This window comes from Emericellopsis cladophorae (assembly GCF_022114955.1).
Source record: "Emericellopsis cladophorae strain MUM 19.33 chromosome Unknown NODE_7_length_695568_cov_118_814649, whole genome shotgun sequence".
Lineage (NCBI taxonomy): Eukaryota > Fungi > Ascomycota > Sordariomycetes > Hypocreales > Bionectriaceae > Emericellopsis > Emericellopsis cladophorae.
In genome coordinates, this window is record NW_026250932.1 from 555,224 (window position 1) to 574,020 (window position 18,797).

Consider the following 18,797-nt stretch of genomic DNA (forward strand, 5'->3'; position numbering starts at 1 on the left):
GCGAACTTCGAGCCGGGGCGTTTCTCCCAAAACCAGGCGGTCGGTCGGTTTGTCGGTCGTTGGCATCGCTTCTCTTGGTAGGTGCAAACTTCAGCCTTCCCAATGTCCTGCCCTTGATGAATCTCGGACTTACATCAAACGCCACGGGGAGAACTCTTTTGCTTCAGCCATGGATGAAGGTTGCGTCTCGAAACAGCCTGCCAAGCATGCGTACTTGCGTAGTCAAACACTTTCATCATCCGCGCCCGGCACGGCCCGTGCGAAGCAATGTTCTGTCCGGAGAAGGACCTCGTCAGTCGCCACCTCGGCGCTTATACCTGTCGTGGTTTTTCCGTCTCCCGTATGTTAGCAAGCCATCTCGGATGTGCGACTTCAGATCTTACATGAAAACAGAGCTACTAGTTTCGTGCAACCTTTTGTTCGAATGCTCAGGCCAGTGCAACATTGGGATCAACCGCGAACCATCGGGCCACCGTTCTCGGATTGACGATCATTCCGATCAATTGAAATGAAGCCTGCACCGGCACACGCTCTGATGCTCACCGGCCTCTTCGCCTGGGGCACACGGGCTCAGGACAACTTGATCAGCTGCTTCGGCATCAACGGTCTCGGCACGGCCTTACCGGATTACACGCTGTAGAAGACCCTATTCACGTAAGAAACACAGAGGAGAGCGGCCCGTTGCCCAGCGTCAGAATTTGTGCCGATGGATCAATGTGTTGCGAGGATGAAGGGCGGAGAAACTGCTGTTCGAACAAGCTAGAAGAATTCTTCTTTCTGTACAACGACGGTGCGCCAACTGACAAGGCACCTAGCGCCGCCTTGACGTGGGGTTCTGGCAGGACAGCAGATACAGTTCTGACGGCAAACGGCACGCCTTGGGTATCCGAGGCGTCGAGTGCAACAAATTCAGAGGCTGAACCAACTTCTGTCGAAACCTCAAGTACTGCCGAAGCCGCCGTCTCATAATCATCAGAGTCCTTGTCACCGACCACTGCGGTTGAGGCCGATAGCAATGACGACACGTATCTGAAGATTGGATTAGGCGTTGGAATACAGGTCGCTTTGATAGCGATCATCTCGGTCGCTGGAGGTATGATCTTCTGCAAGCGGAGGAGACGAGCGCAGGAAGAAAGAAAAAGGGCGGCCGATGACGCCCGAGAACAAGAAGCCTCGAACACAAGCTACACAGCCAAGAGCGCAGAGATGGGGTGTAAACCGTACTGTCCCACATACACAGCCTCGGAGCTCCCCGAATGCTCCAGTACCCCTGGTGTAGTGGAGATTCCTGTTGGCATATTTTACTGGGAAAAGCCGGGCTTTTCGGGATGGTTGATGACTGTTGGATGCGAATGTATTGTGGAGCAAAGACTTACCCTGAGATCCGCCTCTTGTAGTGCGGTCATTGCTTGACGGCCTCTTGTTTTACGAATCAACGACCTGCTGAGGCAAGCTTTCAGGATGCGTTGCAATGAACCCGTGGCCGATGTGTTCTTGATTGTGGTACACGGTGGCTGCAAGGCCTATGTGGGCAAGGCGTCGGTGTATGCTAACAGGTAGAGGTTCCATGCTGCTTTGCAATATAATTACAATATGATAGTGTCTCTTGAGCACAACATTAGGGAAGATTACAACTTGCTTCCTATGTTCGATTGCCCCGATCTACGAACAAGCCTGCGGCCCCTCGCGGTCGAAGACTCCTCTAACACCATATCCTTCTATTCTAACGCCTGTCTCCAGGCCATGCCTTTTATATCCCATCCAAGACAGGTAACCTACGCTTCGTCTGTCACAGCAGATCAGGGCTGTTGCTTGAGTTGCGGACCGAGATCATACTTGTTCGAAAGGGGAATGTTTAGTGCGTGACTTCAGCCTAGGATCTACGCAAGGCCAATGCATGGGCTGGAATGTTCAATTTCTCCTCCACAGCCCCACGCCATCTATTTTCTTTTCTGAGCCACCCAGAACTGCGCCTGATACGCATTCTTTGTCAGTGCTCGGTCGTTGAATCCATAGGCGGCCTCCATGCCCCTGACTTTCTTGCCCTCCAGCGTGATTTCACCACACTCGCTGCCGGCGACGTCCAGAAATTCAAAACCCAGTCCCTTTTCTGCCACAGCGACAATATCCTCTAGCGAGAGCTGGACAAAAGGTGCCGTGCCGTAGAGGAGAGGGCCCAGGTTAATCCAGTGGCCTCCAGGCTTGAGATATGTCTGGATAGTGTCGAGGTAGCCCATTAGGTTTCTGGCGGTGTCGATGAAGAAGTACGTGACGATCACGTCAAATTGGGGCTTTGGCCGTGCGCTGTTGAAAACGGTGGTAAAGTCACCCTCCACGAGCAATACATCACTCGCATTGAGTGGCTGGTCGGGAAACGACATGGATCGCATCATGTCACTCGTCCGGGCGTGATGTGACCAAGAGTCGATAAAAGGGTGGACCACTTCGTTATCGACAATGTGCGCGTGTTTTTCGAGGAATCGGTAGGCGACGTTCATGAACATGGACCATTCGTTGATCGTCACCTCGAAACCTGGCTCGTCAGTCCTGCTCGATGTTGGATGTGCGCAATGATGCACTGACCTCCTTGGTGTGCTATATCTCTTCCCATACGACCCAGTCCCGCGCCCGGGAGGAGCACTTTGACTGGTTGGTTTGTGTCGCGGCTTGGGTACAGCGTGTCTAGCGTTTTGAGTAGACACGCAAAGCACCCGTCTCTCTCGTATTTGCCGCCATCCTCTGTCCAGTCGCGCACCATGTGCTTCAGACTCTGGGACACACTCACTTTGTCGGCTTTCTTTCCATCCTTTTCCATGTTCTCCATGTGTATCGCCAGTTCCTCTCTTCCAATGTGGTAAAACTCAAGTGCATTGTCCACAATGCGGTCACATAGTTCTTGGTTCGACTTGAGTAAGTCCGTGACTCTCGTGAATTTGTCTGTGTAGTGCGCATACTTTTCCAACAGCTTTCCCCAAGTCAGTAAAACAGATAATTGATTCTATCGGGCAGGCGTCAACAAACTGCTCTTTGGGCTTTGGAGGTCTTGTCATATAGACCCTTTAGACGAGAAATCTCTTCGTCAGATCGCTCCTGGTATTTTGTGTATCCATACAAGGCATCTAGTAATCGGTGACGAGGATGATTTGTGGTCCATTTCTTGTTGTCTTTCTTCAGTCGTGCCAGGAGGTCTTCTTTCTCTCCGAGGTGACGGGGCGTTGTAGGCTCAGGGGCGTGCGCAGCTTGAAGTACGATTTGAGCATCTTCAACTGGTTGAATGAAGCCGTTGGCGAGCTGCCGACGACCATTAGCGCGTAACTTTCAAGAACAAGGCTGTTGTTTACATCCTCGCCACTGTCCATGCGGATTGCGGCGAACTTGGAATCAGCCTCAAGGGTTTGTGCTCCTAGAACCAGGCTGGGACACGAGCCTAGCAAACTTGCCACGACAAGAGCGGTCCGCCGAACTGAAGGCCAATCGCCCATTGCCATTGTTGGTTTCAGGTACCAGTGTTAGCTTCCTGTCGGAGAGATCAGGATAGAGCGTGCGAAAGCCTTGCAACTTCGCCAATGTCTGTTAGGCGTTCCAGGAGACCAAAGTGACTGATATCACATGCACCCTTTCCCTTGATCAAGGCTCGTGTTGCACATTTCCCAAATTAAAAATTTGCAAGCAAGCAATTCTCGATTGCTCCCCCTCATATATTTGCTTATTTCACACTGCGTTTGGCCGCCAAGGCTATCGGGAAACAAGCGTACACGATTCAAGCCGTGGGGTCCTTGTCGTTGTGTACCTTGATGGTCACTCTGTGAGCTTGGCGCATGGGCGCCGCCCACCCTTCTCGCTACGAGCTTCATTCATTCGCCTCGGTCTTTCGTCAGAATTGCTTGCCGCTGAAACTTCTGAAAGAGATCCTTACTAAAGTGGGCGCCTGAGCTTCTGCAAAAGCTCCGAGCGTAATAATATGGACACCACCTCGAGACCATCCACACCAGAGTTCCTGCATGCTAGCGTGGGTTCAATGACTGAATCTGCAAGGAGAAGAGACTTGACTATTGGTTTGCCACAGTGTGCCTGGTTCTGCTGCTTTCTGTGGGGGTTTCTCTTCGCTTGGCTCACCTATAAGTAACTTCTCGTCTGCTGCTCTTGCGGCTGAAGTTTTTCAGTCTACGCAACCTCCAGCCAGCACCAACTCTCTCGTCAATCCGTGTCTTTCCTGCTTCGGTACAGTCACAATCGTTCAAGATGAAGTTCAGCGCTGCCGTCCTTGGCCTCGGCCTGGCCTCGTTCACTCTGGCCCAGACTGACGCTGCCGGCCCTTCTCCCACTGAGTCCGTCGGCTGCGAGCCTCACGGTGACCACTGGCACTGCGAGGGCCCTGCCGAGACTGCCGCTGCCTCTGCTATCGATGAGGTCGAGGCTGCCGGGCCTTCGCCCACCGAGTCTGTCGGTTGCGAGCCCCACGGCGACCACGTACGTCATTCCCGAGACATTGGCTTTTTCTGAATGGATTGCTAACTACAGCAGTGGCACTGCGAGGCTCACGTTAGCGAGACTGGCGCCACGGCCTCCGCTACCGAGGCTCACGACCACGAGGAGGAGGACGACCATGATCACGAGCACTCCGATGAGGAGCACTCTCATGAGGAGCACTCTGATGAAGAGCACTCTGATGAGGAACACTCTGATGAGGATGTTGAGGCTGCTGGCCCCTCTCCCACCGAGTCTGTCGGCTGCGAGCCTCACGGCGACCACTGGCACTGCGAGGGCCCTGCCGAGACTGCCCCAGCTGAGACTGAGGAGACTCCCGGTGCGACTGAGACTCCTGGTGCCGAGGAGCCCGAGGGCGGCAATGCTGGTCTCACCAACATCGTTCCCCTTGTCGGCGCCATCGCTGCTGCTGCCATGGCTCTGTAATGTCTTGACCAGATTGAACAACTCATGGGCATGGTGTAACGGGCCAACTCTTATTTCAATTCTCAAGACACAGTAGTAATTGTACAAGTCATCATTCTAGCAGCCGAAAATAGTTAGAGTGAATTTATTCCGCGATTTCCTTCTGCTCTAAAGTTCGTGACAGTAAACTTTAACTATAAGCTTGAAACAAGCTCACCACTAAGAGAAGCGCGAGTAGCAGGGTTGTGATCGAAGAGGGGGAACGCTGTTGACAGGCATCCAGAACCCCCACCAACACACCGTACCTTAACACTGAATCTACTGACCATCAAGGTTCTCCGATTTCACGTCAACGAATTTGCGCCAACCACCTCAATCTGCCTCAATCTGCGGCTTTTCCCAGCCGCCTTGTTACTAGTCAGGGCCTTGTTCCGCGAGGAGGCGATTGGTTGATTTATTAAAACATCGTGATGGTACGTTGGTAATACTACCTATCTACTCCGTACTATAGCCCAGTCGGAACATGTCGCGAGAAAAGGCGATGAAAAGTGTGAGAACAGACAATGACAAGAGCTTGCTGGCCATTCAAGACGGGGCAGCCCACTTCAATCAACCCTCTTTCTGGCCGCCTCCTCAATCCTCCGCTTCATCTCGCCCATGCCCCAGTACACCGAGAAGATGCGCTCCATCACCACCCGGGGCAACAGCGTCAACAACCAGACCTTGGTCGTCAGTCCTCCACACCAAAACCAGAACGGAGAGCCCGCGATAAGGCCACCAAACCAGCCCTCGCCCTTTAGTGCATTATCGACAAAGGCCTTCGCATATTGATCCGTAGCAAACGTGCCGTGCTTTTGACTAAAGGTCAACCGCCACTCAAACTTGTCTTTGACAGGCATGTACAGTGAGTCCTTGGGGAGCGGTCTGTGAGGCCCGCTGGCGAAATTGGATTTGACTGTGCCTGTCATCGCCACCATGACGCGGACGTTGAAGGGCTCGAGTTCCAGTCGCAGTGCGCGGGACCAGGTGTCAATGGCGCCCTTGGTGGAAGAGTAGATCCCGCCAAAGAGATAAGGGACCTGCGACGAGGTCGAAGAGATGTTGACAATGAGGCCACGGGCTTTGATGAGCAACGGTATAAAGGCCTTGACGGTGCGCATGGGCCCAAAGACATTGACGTCGTAGGTCTTCTGGATGTCATCCATGTCACCATCGAGGATGGGGATCACATGGGGGCGGCCACTGCTTGGTCAGTCAAGGGCACATTTGCTTGAAACGAGTGTGACATACGCGTTGTTCACTAGAATGTCGAGCTTTCCTCCGGTGAGGCGCTCAGTGTCCATCTTGCAGGCATCCACGCTTGCTTGGTCGGTGACGTCCAGCTGAGCAATGCTGAACCCTTGAGTTTCGAGTTCCTTCAGAATCTCGGGGTTGCGCGCGGTTGCGATCACATGACAGCCTAGTTGCGCTGTCAGCGCGATGTTGAGATCATTTCAGGATCCAATGACCACATACCGCGACGATGGAACTCGGTAGCAAGGCTGTGGCCGATGCCACCAGGTGTACAACTTGAGAAGTACGTCGTCAGCCAACGGAAAACACGCGATGGAAAGAAACAACGTACCCCGTAATGAGGACAGTGGTTTTGCGGATAGAAGACATTGCCCTGTTTTTGCACTGGCTATTGCTTTGTTGCTGATTAGAATTTGAAGTGTACGGGGATTGATGTTGTCGGATCTAGAAATATTACGTTCAGGTAACCCCAACGTGAAAGCATGGCCTCGGCAGTGCCCTTTGAACATGTGTGTCGCACTCCGGGTCCGCGGGCAATGTTTCCGTTGGTTTGCCTGCAAGACACCACTTCTCTGCCGTGGTAAAAGGCCGCACAATATCTACAAGCTTGTTCAGTGTAAACCATACGTGAGAAATGTCGACTATGAAGAGTAGATAGTCAACGGTGCCACTGTCGAGTTTGGTGGATGCTTAAAGTAAGCGTCAGGAAAAGGTATAGGGTAGGTGCGGTGTCAGGAAAGTGACGCAAGTCAACTCCATTCCCATGATCCCGTCGCGTCCTCGATATTGCATGTATATTAACCCAACACCAGCTTCCTCGTTTATGTTTATATAGAGAAATCTCAACGGCTCTTCTCGGGCACGGAGCCCATCATTTCGACCGGCGGCACTGTACTGCCTTCTACTTCGACAGCCATGCCCGTGTCGGATTGTGGGGGGAGCTCACTCGGCGCGCTCGGCGTACCCCATCGACTCGCCTCCTCCATGCCATTGGCAGGTGACATGTAGCTGGCCGAGGAGGGCGACTGATAAGTATAGTCATTGTATGGCGAGGAAGTGTACGTTGATGTGCCTCCTCCGCCGGCGAAGCCATGTTGCGGCAGCATAGGCGTTGCGCTGGCGGGGTCGTCGCGGCGACGGTGTCGTCGGAAAAGCCAGAAGCCAATGCCAGCCATCAAAGCTGCGCCCACTAATGCACATCCGACAGCGATACCGACAGTCGCCCCGGTGGAGATACCATCTTGGCTTCCTGCCCCGTTGTCCTCCTCTGTCGTTGTCGTCGTCGCCGCGCTCTTGTTTGTAGTCGTCGTCGCCGCGCTCTTGTTTGTAGTCGTCGTCGCTGCGCTTTCGTTGGTACTGGTGGCTGTCGCCTCGGTCGTGGTTGCGCTGCTCGTCGATGATCCCTCAGCAGCGGCTTTCTCCCACTCGGCCTCTGATAGCCCTATTGGTGTACCCGAATCCCCACACGCCTGGCTCATCGTGTCGTACGTTTCGCTCAGGAGGTCTGCATCGTCATTGCCCATGCACTTGGCAGTGTTAACGATGAAATCGTATTCATTGGAGCAGAAGCAGGCGTTCTGTGCCTTGTTGGAAGATGTTGGGCAGGAGGCCTTGTCCGATGCTTCGTAGAGACACGGCTGTGCATCTCTGGGGTAGAATTCGAATTCGGGTTCGACCTCGCCGAGGACACTGGTGCACAGTCCCAGCAGGGCGACGAGGGCGACGCCCGTGAGCCGAGCCATTGCGACGAAGGAAGTCAAGATTGGAACGCTGTTCTCTGCAAGCAAGGCGTGTTTGAGGAAAAGCGAGAAGATGCCCAAACACTAATTAGAGTGCCCACAGATTATTGGTTCGCAGTGGAGATGAGGTGCTCGCGCGTGTCTCAGCCAGAATGTACCACCGCTTGGCAAAATTTGAACAGAAGTGAACGACTGGAGTGCAAGGGTGACAAGAAAGAAGCCAGAGGGAAAAGAAGCACCTCAATACGAAGAACTATCCCACTCGCTCAACACACCAAATCCTAGGTTCCCCCCAGCCTCGTTCGATCATCCCTGGACCCTGAGACCGCCATCTTGTCAGCACGGAGGTCGTGCTTACGCTGTTTCGAACGCATTGAGGCATCCATGCCGTAAAGAATTCAGCTTGTCCTGCGCAACGGATTGTACTGCGTAGTGCTGCAGTAAAAGCCTCCGTAGTCTGTACCACTTGCTTAGCGGGATGCCTTGCAAATTACTCCGTACATGGTCCAATTTTAGAACAGCCTCCATACATATTCTCCGTGTTGGCCGTGCGGACAGCCTTCAATTCAACACATGGGTCCTTGCATGAAACGACCTCGCCAGCCGAGATGCTCATTGATCAATGCACCTTTTCACGGTTGCTTTCCGGTCTCCCCAGCTGCTCTATGTCTGTGGCTTCGACCAATGATGTCCCACAGTGATATCAGAGCCTTCAAGCTTAGAACGACCATCAATTCCAAAATACTAATAATTGACCGCGAGAGTCCTCCAGCCTCCTTGCCTGGGTGACAGAGAGTGTAACCTTGATACATAGTAAGAAAATATATCCAAACATTAGCTGCCCTTACTTACCAGGGTCTTGGACTCTTGGGGTATCACTGTCTTCTCAACCTGTGACGTGCTTTTAGTTCACATCAGCCTGATGCTGGCGAAGGAAGCGTCGGACTCCTGTATGCCCCTCGGCAATGTGATTGCTTTTGACCAAAGATACAGACGCTCCATGCTTGATCAAAAGTTCTGCGCATCGCGGGTTGTCGAAGAAGAAGAAGCATGAAATTATAGTCATCTCTGTATGCTGCTCGTGCAAAGGAGTCTAGAGATGCTCATTTTGGACCGAGAGGGGAGAGCTATGTTCGATGAGGAACTCGACGCAGAGGAGGCGTCTAAACTCGCTCGCATGGTTGCTTGGCGCGCGATTGAGATAGTCGCGTACATGCACAGAAGGGCCGTGTTGGAGCAATATCTCGACCACTTCGTCGTATCCGCATATTGCTGCTATCGTGAAGGGCAACTGTCTGAGTCTCGAGAAGGTATTGACATGGGACCCGCAGGCGATGAGAAGCTTGAGTTGAGGCATACAGGCCGAGACAACTGCCTCGAACAATGCTGTGTGACCATTCTTGCTGTTGTGTAACTCCATGCCCGCGCCTCGGTCGGCGAGGTGCTGGATGATGCAACAGGCGCCCTCCGTGTCTCCCTAGCAAGATGCTGCTTCCATCAGAGAGGTCAATTTGCTGACGAGGCACTCCCAATTTCCCCTTCACTCTTGCACCGTTCTGGACGAGCCATCGCACAGCTGGAAAATTTCCTGATCTGCAGAACCAGGCCAGAGGTGTGAGGTCTGCCTTGTACTCAGCCTCAATGTCGGCACCGGCCTTGAGCACGGCGGTTGCTATGGCCCAGCGCGAATCAACGAGCTCATCACCATCGCCATCGCCATGGGCGTGAGCCAGGGCATAGAAGAACGCAGTTCTTCCCTCTGTTTGATCTTTAAGTTCAAGAGAGGGCGAATCTCGGAGGAGAGTCTTGACCACCTCGAGGTGATCATTCATTGCGGCGAGCATGAGTGCTGTTTGCCCAACGTCGTTTGTGTCATCGATGGAGATGTTACCACTTTCACATATGGCCTTGCTGATCTCTGGGTTTTCTTGCTGAGCCGCGTACATTCCAGCTGAGTCTTCGGCTGGGGCCTTTGCAGTGGTCCTTACGCCCAGTCTAATCATCTCCTCATCGGCTTTCGCGTCGCCCAATTTGACGAACTCAGGAAGTGCTTCGTTTTTGGCCATTCGCCTCGCTCCGTCCCTTGTCAACCGCGCTGTGTCGCATGTATTCTTATCCTCATTGTCGTCTGGGATCTCTTTTTCGGTGTCCACGATACCGTCGAGGCTGTCGGATTGCGGAGATTGGCCGACCATATTGAGAGAGGTGATTTTTGCTGTGTAGTGTGTGGTGAGGCACAAGAGTATATTGAAGTGACTTTCGAGCCGCATGAGGAGAGAGAGAGATAAGTGAGAACACTCTCAAAGTCGTGTTTTCATAAGTAGAGCCGGCAACAGATCCTGAACTAATCAGATGTGTACACACCTAATCGCCCCAGGTTCAGTGATGTATTGTCTCAAAGCTCAGTCTATCACAAAGATGCCATGGAACGGTGCTCCTCTGCCATTGTCAATAGCGTTGAATTCCACATGCAGGCTGCCTTCTGCCAACAGGCGCTGGATTAAGTCCAATCATCCCGCTCGATTCTCACGACCAGTGGATAATCTGTGCTCACCTGGGAGTGCGGTCTCATGTAGGGGGATGCAGTGTGATTCTGTACCTTTAATGTGATTCCGAGAATGGGTCACGCATTGTACTACCTACCAAGAAAGCCTTGTGAGGCTGGAGACAAGTGGCAAGCCCCCGTCGCATTGAGCAGCTACACCGTACGGTGTGGCGGAGCGGCTGGCCTCAGAGTTATTGGTAGCGGGCTTGATATCGTCGTTGTGGAAATGAGACCGCCTCAAGGCCTCAAACGTGTTGAGCAGATGCCTTTACCTTCTCCCAGAGCTCCCCCCGAGGCGACTGTATCACACCATCAAGAAGCGCGCACCGCTCCACAAGGGCGATACTCGCCACTGGCCATCTTCGATCCTGAACTTTCGCATCACGCGCGGCAGACCCTCGACAATGATGCGATACGGAACTTGTGCTAGTTGTGCTTCAGCCCCTTTTGCTACGGCCGTGGTGTGTATGCAGGGTATTGGTGACCTCTGCGCGAACTCGGCGGACAGCCCGCAGGCGTTGTTCCTGCCGCATTTGTTTATCTTGAGAGCTGTCACGAAGAATTGGACCAGGCTGGAAGGGAGCTCGGTAGTGGCCAGAGCCTCAAGTCCTCTCATATCCTGGATTCGTACTTACGTGGCGGAATACAATCATCGGACTGTCCAGCCTGCCCTGACTATATATCAGGTTCGTCGAATGGCATCACGCCCCGGCTAGCTCAGCTGAGTCGAATCGAGATCCTGGCGCTGCCTTTGGCGCTGGTCTAGGAGACGGAACGCAGAAGGCACATGCAGAGCTGGCCCGACCGACACATACGGCGTGGATCTGGCTGCAGGGAATCTCCTTTTGAGTAGTTGGATGGCACTGATCTTGTTGTTGAGCAAGCATGGATGATTCTTGTGCCCTGCGATCGAGGCGATTGAAGGACATGGCGAGGTCAAATGCGGGCGAGAAACATGAATGCACAGCAGCCTGATGTATGCATAGCTTTCTCTGGGAATGAACGACGTCACCGTAATGATGGCCTCCAGCTAGGGGGGACTCACCCGAACATTGTCCTTTTTTGTCATTTGAACATGACGGAAACATCGTGTTCTGAACGCCTACCCGCCCAGCAGCCGAATTTTGCCGAAGTACGGATACGCGAGAACTAGACGTTAAAACTGCATCGCCGGACAAAGGCTTCTTCAATCAGGACGACCTGGCAGCGCCTAAATCGTGTTTGGTTTGTGACACGTCGAAAGGCCCCCAGCCTCCAGTCTGCTTCCAGTCTGTTGGTTGCTGCGTGATCTCGTCATACCTAGCATGGTCTGCAGCGTCTGCTTGGTTGGAAAGGTCTCGCGATGACTTCACTTTACCTGCGATGGAGCCGCAACGCGCTGCGTGCCGTCGCCAGAGACTGGTTGCTCTCTCGTGATGCCCAGTCGAGTAATCCAGCGGTTGGCTGGCAAGCGTGCGGTTGCTGACTCGATGTCCAGTCCCAGCCCCGCGATTTTGATAGGGCGTCAAGAAGCTCTTGGCCTCTCATGCACAGTAAAAGGGGGGCGGGCCAGTTATCGTCAAGTCAGGGGACCGATCCCAGCTGAAGGGGCGAGATTCCAACGTGTGCTGCGATGCAGTGTGTTTGAGTGTGATTGGGTCGTCGAGTTGCGGACATCGACACGCGGGCATGCGTGCGCTCGCCCGTTGGGCATCAGATCCTCTTTGAAGAAAGGCGCTGTTTTCTCTCTTCCAAAAAGTTATCCGAAGCATGGCTGGGCATTGACTCAAGATCTTGAAAACCCCGTTCTTAGTTCCTCACCGACAGATTCCGGCTTTCTTCCAACCTTCCCCGTCTCCCTGGTCCCTAGTCCCAGATCGCCCCAGTGGAGATCAAAGGTACTTCCGTTAAGGCCTGAGGCGGCACCAATTTCGAAGTAGCCTCGATCGCCATCCAGTCCCACAGCCCACCAGCTCCAGCCTCAGTGGGCTTGCGCAAGTTGTCTCTCCTCACCGAATCTTCGGACTGGCACGTCCAGTCACTCTTTCGACCGCCGCGACGACTGTTGTTAAGCGTCTGTCTTTGTGTGCTTTTTCATTCTTAGCTGCCGGTCAGCTGCAGCTAACGCTTCCCACATCCTTTCTCTCGCAAAGACGTTACGATGGTTCTGGAGCAAACTATCACGATCGTGAACAACTCGGGGAAGATCATTGGCACGGCACGTTTCACCCTCTCATCAGCAGCTTTTCTGTTTTACTAACATAGCAGACAGGGAAAGCAGCTTCTGTCGGTATTCAATCAGGCAAAAGGCGCCTATCAAGAGAAGAAGGCTCAGATCAAGTCCGAACGATCGACACTAGGTCGCGCACAAACCTTTGACCACCACCCTACCACCTCACGGAGTGTCTATCGACACCATGATCCCTACGATTACGACGAATATTATGACGAAGAAGAAGACGAATACTACGATAAATACTATGACGAACCGCCATTAAGGCGCCACTCTGTCTACGATGGGCACAGCGAGGCGAGTTCGCGCCGAACCGCGCGCACGTCGTCTAGACGGATGCCCAGAGACGACAGAAGTGTGGTGAGCCGCAGGACCGCCCTGACCGCCAGCAATCTCAAGACGCTGAGCGAGGTTTCGAGTGCGGCGCCGTCGAGGGCCCCACGTGGGTACCGCGCCCCATACGCGGAGACGCTGAACAAGGACATGGCCGTCTCCAGGATGAACCTCACACACGCCGATATGCGGAGCATGGCACCATCGGAACGAAGACCTCCGACCGCCATGACCCGTCGGAGATCTTTCTCTGAGATCAGCGACCGGAGGGCCATGGTCAACCGCCCTGCTGGGAAGCACATTGACATGGACCTCGCGTATGGCGACGTGCCTCCCGACTTGCAGGACCGACATGATCTGGACCCCGACCGCGCGGCCGAGGCCAAGGAGCAGCGCGCAAAGATGCTGGTCAAGAAAGTGGAGGGTCTCCTGGACGAGGCGCACTGCGTGCAACACTCCGCCTCCGCCACCATCTCCCACCTGCAGAAGAACCCAGACGCCGCTGCCGCTGTTGCCCTCTCGCTGGCGGAGCTGTCGACATTGGTCACCAAAATGTCGCCAGCCTTCCTCGGCTTCATCAAGGGTGGCTCACCCGCGGTGTTCGCTCTGCTCGCCTCGCCGCAGTTCCTCATCGGCACAGCTGCTGTCGTCGGTGTCACCGTCGTCATGTTTGGCGGCTGGAAGATTGTCAAGAAGGTCAAGGAGCAGCAGGCGGCCCGGGAGGCCATTGCGTTTGAGGGCGTTCCCATGGACCGCCCTGCGCCCCAGAGGACGCAGAGCGACTTCAGCACGGGCATGGATGAAGCGTACATTATTGACGACGACATCAGCTCCATCGACTCGTGGAGGCGGGGTATCCTGCCCGAGTTTGGGGAGAATGAGAGCGTGGATATGGAGCTGATCACGCCCGAGGCTCGTCGCGCCAACCGGTCGCGCCTGGGCAAGGAGGATGATTTCGACACAAAGTCCCGGCGAAGCACCAAGACGACAAAGACTTCCAAGACAAGCAAGACTAGCAAACCCAAGGAACGCGAGGTCCCCGAGCGCAAGAGCAGTAAGCACGCCACGACCGAGAGCGTCACCGGCAGCGAACGCAGCCGCAAACCCTCGTCGTCCAAGAGAAAGGAAAAGACAAACGTGCGTGCGATTGAGGATGGACGGAGTCGCCGAGGCGACGACGACGGAATTGATCTGGTTTTCAGGCCCAAGGGCCAGAAGCAGACCAACATGCTGAAAGCGTTGTTCAAGACAAACAAGGAGAGGGAGAGGGAGCTTGTTCATGTGCGATGAGGTACGATAATGATCTTATTCTTTATTTGTGGCGTATTCCGGGCGATCGAATCATTGAAGGGCGTAATTGGACATTTATAGGTATATGCAGATATCATTCACTGACGTTCCATACCTCGCATTGGTGGCCTTACATCTGCCTATGCAATGTTGGGAACCTCCACAACCTCCGTCTCCTCCATATCTCCACCCTTGAAGGAATACGTAAAGGTTCCCGTCCAGCCGCTTGCGGCGCCGGCATGGTTGCCTTTGTTGTCCACAACGACCAGGCCACTGGACACCTCGGGGTATTTGCTCACCATCCGTCGCACAGCGTCTTCTGCCGCTTCTGCAGGACTCATGCCGCCTCTCATGCTCTCCAAGGCCTGGTAGCAAGGCAAGAAGCGCATCATGATGTCGCCGTCCCCCGTAGCGCCACAACCACCGACCTCGCTGTCGGCGTAGGAACCGGATCCAACAATAGGGCCGTCGCCAACGCGGCCTGGCACCTTGTGGGTAGCGCCGTTTGTGCTCGTAGCCGCCGCCATAGCCCCATCTTTTGCAATGGCAATCATGGAAATTGTGTCGTGTGAAACCGGGCGCTTATCCACCAGCTTGCGCGACGACAGGTCGGGCGTATAAGGGCCACATTGGCCTTGGGGCAACACGTTCACCCTATAGTTTGGCTGGCAATTGGCCGCCTTCCATGTCTCACATCTCTCCTTGGAGGCGGGCGTTGTCAGGTCCTCCTCCTCGAAGCCCATCTCCACCGCGAATTGGGTTGCGAGATCGCCGCTTAGCATGGTGTGCGTCGTTCGGTCGAGGACCATGCGCGCCACGCCAACGGCATCCTTGATCCTCCTGATACCGGCCACGGCGCCCGCGTTGAGCGTCTCGCCATCGATGATCATGGCATCGAGAGTCGTCTCACAGTTCTCATCGGGCGAGCCGCCATAGCCAACTGATGAGTCGCACTGAGCCTCTTGGCAGGTGGTGCAGCCGGCCTGGACGGCATCGAGGGCAGAAGGTGTGCAGTTCTTGGAGAGGAGGCGGTATGCAGTCTCGGTGGCGGCTTCAAAGGGACCGGACCAAGTGTTGATGACGAAAGGAAGACCAGGACTGTTGGAGGCCAGGATTGGGGCACCCAGCGCAAGGAGTGCGACAGCCTTGGTAATACCCATGTTGCTTCGTTCTGGGAATGATCGTTTGCGAGTTAAGTGAAGTAGGAACTTGAGATGGACGAAGGAGCACTTATACCTGGGAGATTGTGGGGAAAGAATATCTTGAGAGATAAGCGTAAACCCGTCTGCACTCTGTTTTAACTAAATTCCATCTTAACGAACCCGCCAAAGGTTCCAATATCACTTATGAATTTGTCGTTCGGATTTACCGTATGGAGAGTGTTGTGAGTGACCTTCCCGATGTGGGAATGCAGGATCAGGATGCTAAGGATCCTTGCTGGCAGCAGTCATCAGATAGGAGCATTTCACTAACTCAATAGGTATCTTTCCTCCCATTGCATTGGACTTTTTAGCAATCGGGATTCATAAAACAGACCAGTCAAGACCTATCATGAGTCCGTATATGAAAAATCAATCAGATCAGACCAGGGCATCCCAGGACTTGGAACAATAGGGTAATCGTATCGATGTCTACTGGTCGGCAGGAGTGTTGGCAGGTGTGTCACGTGCGTCGGCTGCCCGCCATCATCCCATGCGGTCACCTGACATCGTGCTCAGAGTTGGCTTCGAGTTTGCCCACGCAAACTCAATGTCAGCACATGCTCCCATTGACCTTGACCCTGCACTGAGCTTCATGCATGAAGCGTAACATTGCTCCGAAGCTATCACAGTCGTGTCCTACATAATCTACGCCGGGGCCTGCGGAGCGGCCCCGCAAGGCTTCCTAGTCTAGTGTAGAGTCTCTAGACTCTAGTCGCTACGTACACGACTGAGACATGCCTGTGAAGAAGCTGATCTTGGCAAGCACTATCGTCACCACCCGAGCTGTGGTAAACGCCAGCGAATCTATTGATGCTACATATATGTTGCAGCATTCCCCACCCGATCGCCCACTAGTTTTTCAACATGCGCATCAATGCCACCAAATCAAACCCTTTTCGCCGGCCCTCTTTTTCCACTTGCTGTCTCAAGCCTTGGCTCCTTCAACCCGAGCACCCTCTGCCGCGGACTGTGGCATGTTGTGAGCCATCTGCTCACTGCCATTGGAAGAACGGTCAAGGAACGCTCTGACATGGTCGTTCAACCAGTAGCGGCTCAGGACTGAAGATGGGATCGCGGACGCTCCTGCAATGTATCCGAGGCATGCTGCACCCGCGTTGCATCCGCACTTGAAAGGTTGCACCATTTTCCATTCAGAACTGGGGTAGAAGAAAGTCAGGGCGTCGCCTACAGCGAGAGGACGACGGTCGGAGACCCGGACCTCAAACTTCGTCATGTCGAAGACGAGGCTGGGGTCGCACGAGTGGTTGCAGTAGACGAGATCCGAGTTGAGCTCGATGCGCGAATTCTCACCATTGGCAACAGACGTGTAGGTGTCCTGCGAAGCCGGGGTCGCCGTCGTGATCTTGGAGAATAGTGCGCCGGCGGGTAGGGACACCAGCGAGTAGGCCGCGGCTTGGTAAGGCTCATCGCCCTTGACGACCTTAATGAGGTCGGGATGGCTTGGCTGCTGCCAGGTCGGGGTGAATTCAGACATTGTGGTTGCGCAAAGGTAAAATGATGGAAAGTGGGCCTGGAATTGGCATGACGGCAACGTCGACTTTATATCTCTCATCAGAGCTTCTGGCAAACGTCACGCCCGGCATGCCGAGGCTTGACCGCATAGGCTCGGTACTTTATTTCTCTCATCTGTCCAGCTCTACTACCAACACCCATCAGTCTGCTCATGATCGTGTGCAACATGGATTCGAAAATTAGCGCCAAGGTGGGGAGCTACAGCTGCCGACTTTCATCCTTTCATCCGAAACAACTTCGATACCAGGTACTAGTTCTGGCCGGACAATGTCGCGTTGCTTCTCTAGTCCATATGGCCGCAACTCAAGCTAATCCACAGAGTACTGGTAATCCACACGCAAATCACGACCAAGCGATGGGGGTACGAGGTGGCACGAAAACAATGCCAGTCAGACGCCATGGTCGAGTCAAATTGGTCGATTGTGTTTTTCTTTTCAGCTTTTACAGGCGTAATTTCAAGTTTCTTCAACATCTGTTATCATGGAGCAAGGTATTCGCGACGAAGAATGGGATGCCACCCAAGAAGAGCCATGTTTCTTCCCTGTCTTGAACACACGATGTGACAATCAAGGGCCTAACGTCTTGACTTCTCTGCCAAAAGCTTTCAACACGTCTCGATGGAGGATCGCAGACTTCTGCTATGCCCACGGCGTCGAGCCGTCGCGTATCTTCCAGGCGTCATGGGCGATTCTATTGCAATCTTACACCGGGTCTGACCGACCTGTGTTCGCCTACAACGATTCTCAGACACAATCACAGTGCAGCAAGCTCGGCGCGACATGTGTAGCATACTTGGCACATGATCGTCATGTTCTGGACCTCATGAAGAACAAGATTGAGGTCGTCCATCGGGACGCACATGCACCCCAGAGACAGTGGTTCGACACGGCCCTCGAGTATGACAGCAACGGATGCGATGAGGTACAAAAAAAAACGTATGCCTGCGAAAATTAGCACTGACTCCCGCCTAGAAAAACTTCAATATTGCGATCCGGTGCAGTTCAGAATTCGAGGCAACTCTCAATTATAAAACCGCTATTCTCTCGGAAGAGCAAGCCTCGCTCATCGCAGACCTTGTCGTTCACATCACGACTGAGCTCACCCACGTGTCTCAACTGCAATCCATCAATTTTTGCTCCCCCCAATCATTCCAAAATCGAGCCAGTGGAATAGTACAATCTCCGAGAAGGTCAATCGCCGTATCCGTGACTCTAGCCTCGAACACTGCCAAATTCAGCCCCATGGAGATCTGACCTATGGACAAGTCGGAAGGTTGTTCAACGCGATAGCTCATCAGTTGGTGGAGCGTGGAGTAGGACCAGGCAAGTTTTTTGGGCTCTACTTTGAGAAGTCAAAGTGGACAGCCGTTGCACTTATGTCGATCTTGAGGGGTGGTGGCGCGTACGTCTTCTTGGACTGTTCTTTTCCCTCGGGTCGTCTGCAAGGCATAAGCAGGCAAGTCGGCATCAGGCATGTTCTCTCCGTCTGTAGCCTCTTCGATCAAGCTGCTGCTTCTCTGCAACGAACAATCGTCGCTGTCGACGACGATTTTCTGCAGCCTCCAGCCTAGATGTCCCTGGCTGAGCCACAAGATATCGCCTACGCAGTCTTCACTTCCGGGTCGAAGGGAAGACCAAAGGGGGGGCTCGTCACCCACTCATCGTACTCCTCGATCCAGAGGCCTTTTGCCAAGTTTGTTGGTCTGGAATCCCACAGCCGTGTCTTCCAATTCTCATCCTATGCCTTCGACATGATCA

General features: G+C 53.8%; 9 protein-coding genes across 9 annotated transcripts; 2 read left to right on the top strand and 7 right to left on the bottom strand.

Annotated features, from left to right (window-relative positions):
• Positions 1-1,940: 1,940 nt before the first annotated feature.
• Positions 1,941-2,824, bottom strand: J7T54_005664 (uncharacterized protein; the record flags this gene model as incomplete). The annotated part of the gene is made up of 2 exons (XM_051504107.1): positions 1,941-2,533; positions 2,584-2,824. The coding sequence occupies 2 exons, from the start codon at positions 2,822-2,824 to the stop codon at positions 1,941-1,943; spliced, it is 834 nt and encodes a 277-aa protein (XP_051364491.1).
• Positions 2,825-3,170: 346 nt separating this feature from the next.
• Positions 3,171-3,482, bottom strand: J7T54_005665 (uncharacterized protein; the record flags this gene model as incomplete). Its single annotated transcript, XM_051504109.1, has 1 exon — positions 3,171-3,482. The coding sequence occupies one exon, from the start codon at positions 3,480-3,482 to the stop codon at positions 3,171-3,173; it is 312 nt and encodes a 103-aa protein (XP_051364492.1).
• A 760-nt stretch (positions 3,483-4,242) lies between these two features.
• On the top strand, positions 4,243-4,914 carry J7T54_005666 (uncharacterized protein; the record flags this gene model as incomplete). Its single annotated transcript, XM_051504110.1, has 2 exons — positions 4,243-4,470; positions 4,525-4,914. The coding sequence occupies 2 exons, from the start codon at positions 4,243-4,245 to the stop codon at positions 4,912-4,914; spliced, it is 618 nt and encodes a 205-aa protein (XP_051364493.1).
• Positions 4,915-5,498: 584 nt separating this feature from the next.
• J7T54_005667 (1-acylglycerone phosphate reductase) lies at positions 5,499-6,555 on the bottom strand (the record flags this gene model as incomplete). Its single annotated transcript, XM_051504111.1, has 4 exons — positions 5,499-6,135; positions 6,184-6,352; positions 6,409-6,461; positions 6,518-6,555. 4 exons carry the CDS (start codon positions 6,553-6,555, stop codon positions 5,499-5,501), a joined length of 897 nt encoding a protein of 298 aa, XP_051364494.1.
• Positions 6,556-7,028: 473 nt separating this feature from the next.
• J7T54_005668 (uncharacterized protein) lies at positions 7,029-7,928 on the bottom strand (the record flags this gene model as incomplete). The annotated part of the gene is made up of 1 exon (XM_051504112.1): positions 7,029-7,928. The coding sequence occupies one exon, from the start codon at positions 7,926-7,928 to the stop codon at positions 7,029-7,031; it is 900 nt and encodes a 299-aa protein (XP_051364495.1).
• Positions 7,929-9,018: 1,090 nt separating this feature from the next.
• On the bottom strand, positions 9,019-10,120 carry J7T54_005669 (ankyrin repeat domain-containing protein; the record flags this gene model as incomplete). The annotated part of the gene is made up of 2 exons (XM_051504113.1): positions 9,019-9,402; positions 9,470-10,120. The coding sequence occupies 2 exons, from the start codon at positions 10,118-10,120 to the stop codon at positions 9,019-9,021; spliced, it is 1,035 nt and encodes a 344-aa protein (XP_051364496.1).
• Positions 10,121-13,018: 2,898 nt separating this feature from the next.
• J7T54_005670 (uncharacterized protein) lies at positions 13,019-14,305 on the top strand (the record flags this gene model as incomplete). The annotated part of the gene is made up of 1 exon (XM_051504114.1): positions 13,019-14,305. One exon carries the CDS (start codon positions 13,019-13,021, stop codon positions 14,303-14,305), a length of 1,287 nt encoding a protein of 428 aa, XP_051364497.1.
• Positions 14,306-14,445: 140 nt separating this feature from the next.
• On the bottom strand, positions 14,446-15,465 carry J7T54_005671 (putative N(4)-(beta-N-acetylglucosaminyl)-L-asparaginase precursor; the record flags this gene model as incomplete). The annotated part of the gene is made up of 1 exon (XM_051504115.1): positions 14,446-15,465. One exon carries the CDS (start codon positions 15,463-15,465, stop codon positions 14,446-14,448), a length of 1,020 nt encoding a protein of 339 aa, XP_051364498.1.
• A 967-nt stretch (positions 15,466-16,432) lies between these two features.
• Positions 16,433-17,002, bottom strand: J7T54_005672 (uncharacterized protein; the record flags this gene model as incomplete). Its single annotated transcript, XM_051504116.1, has 1 exon — positions 16,433-17,002. One exon carries the CDS (start codon positions 17,000-17,002, stop codon positions 16,433-16,435), a length of 570 nt encoding a protein of 189 aa, XP_051364499.1.
• Between the last annotated feature and the right edge of the window lie 1,795 nt (positions 17,003-18,797).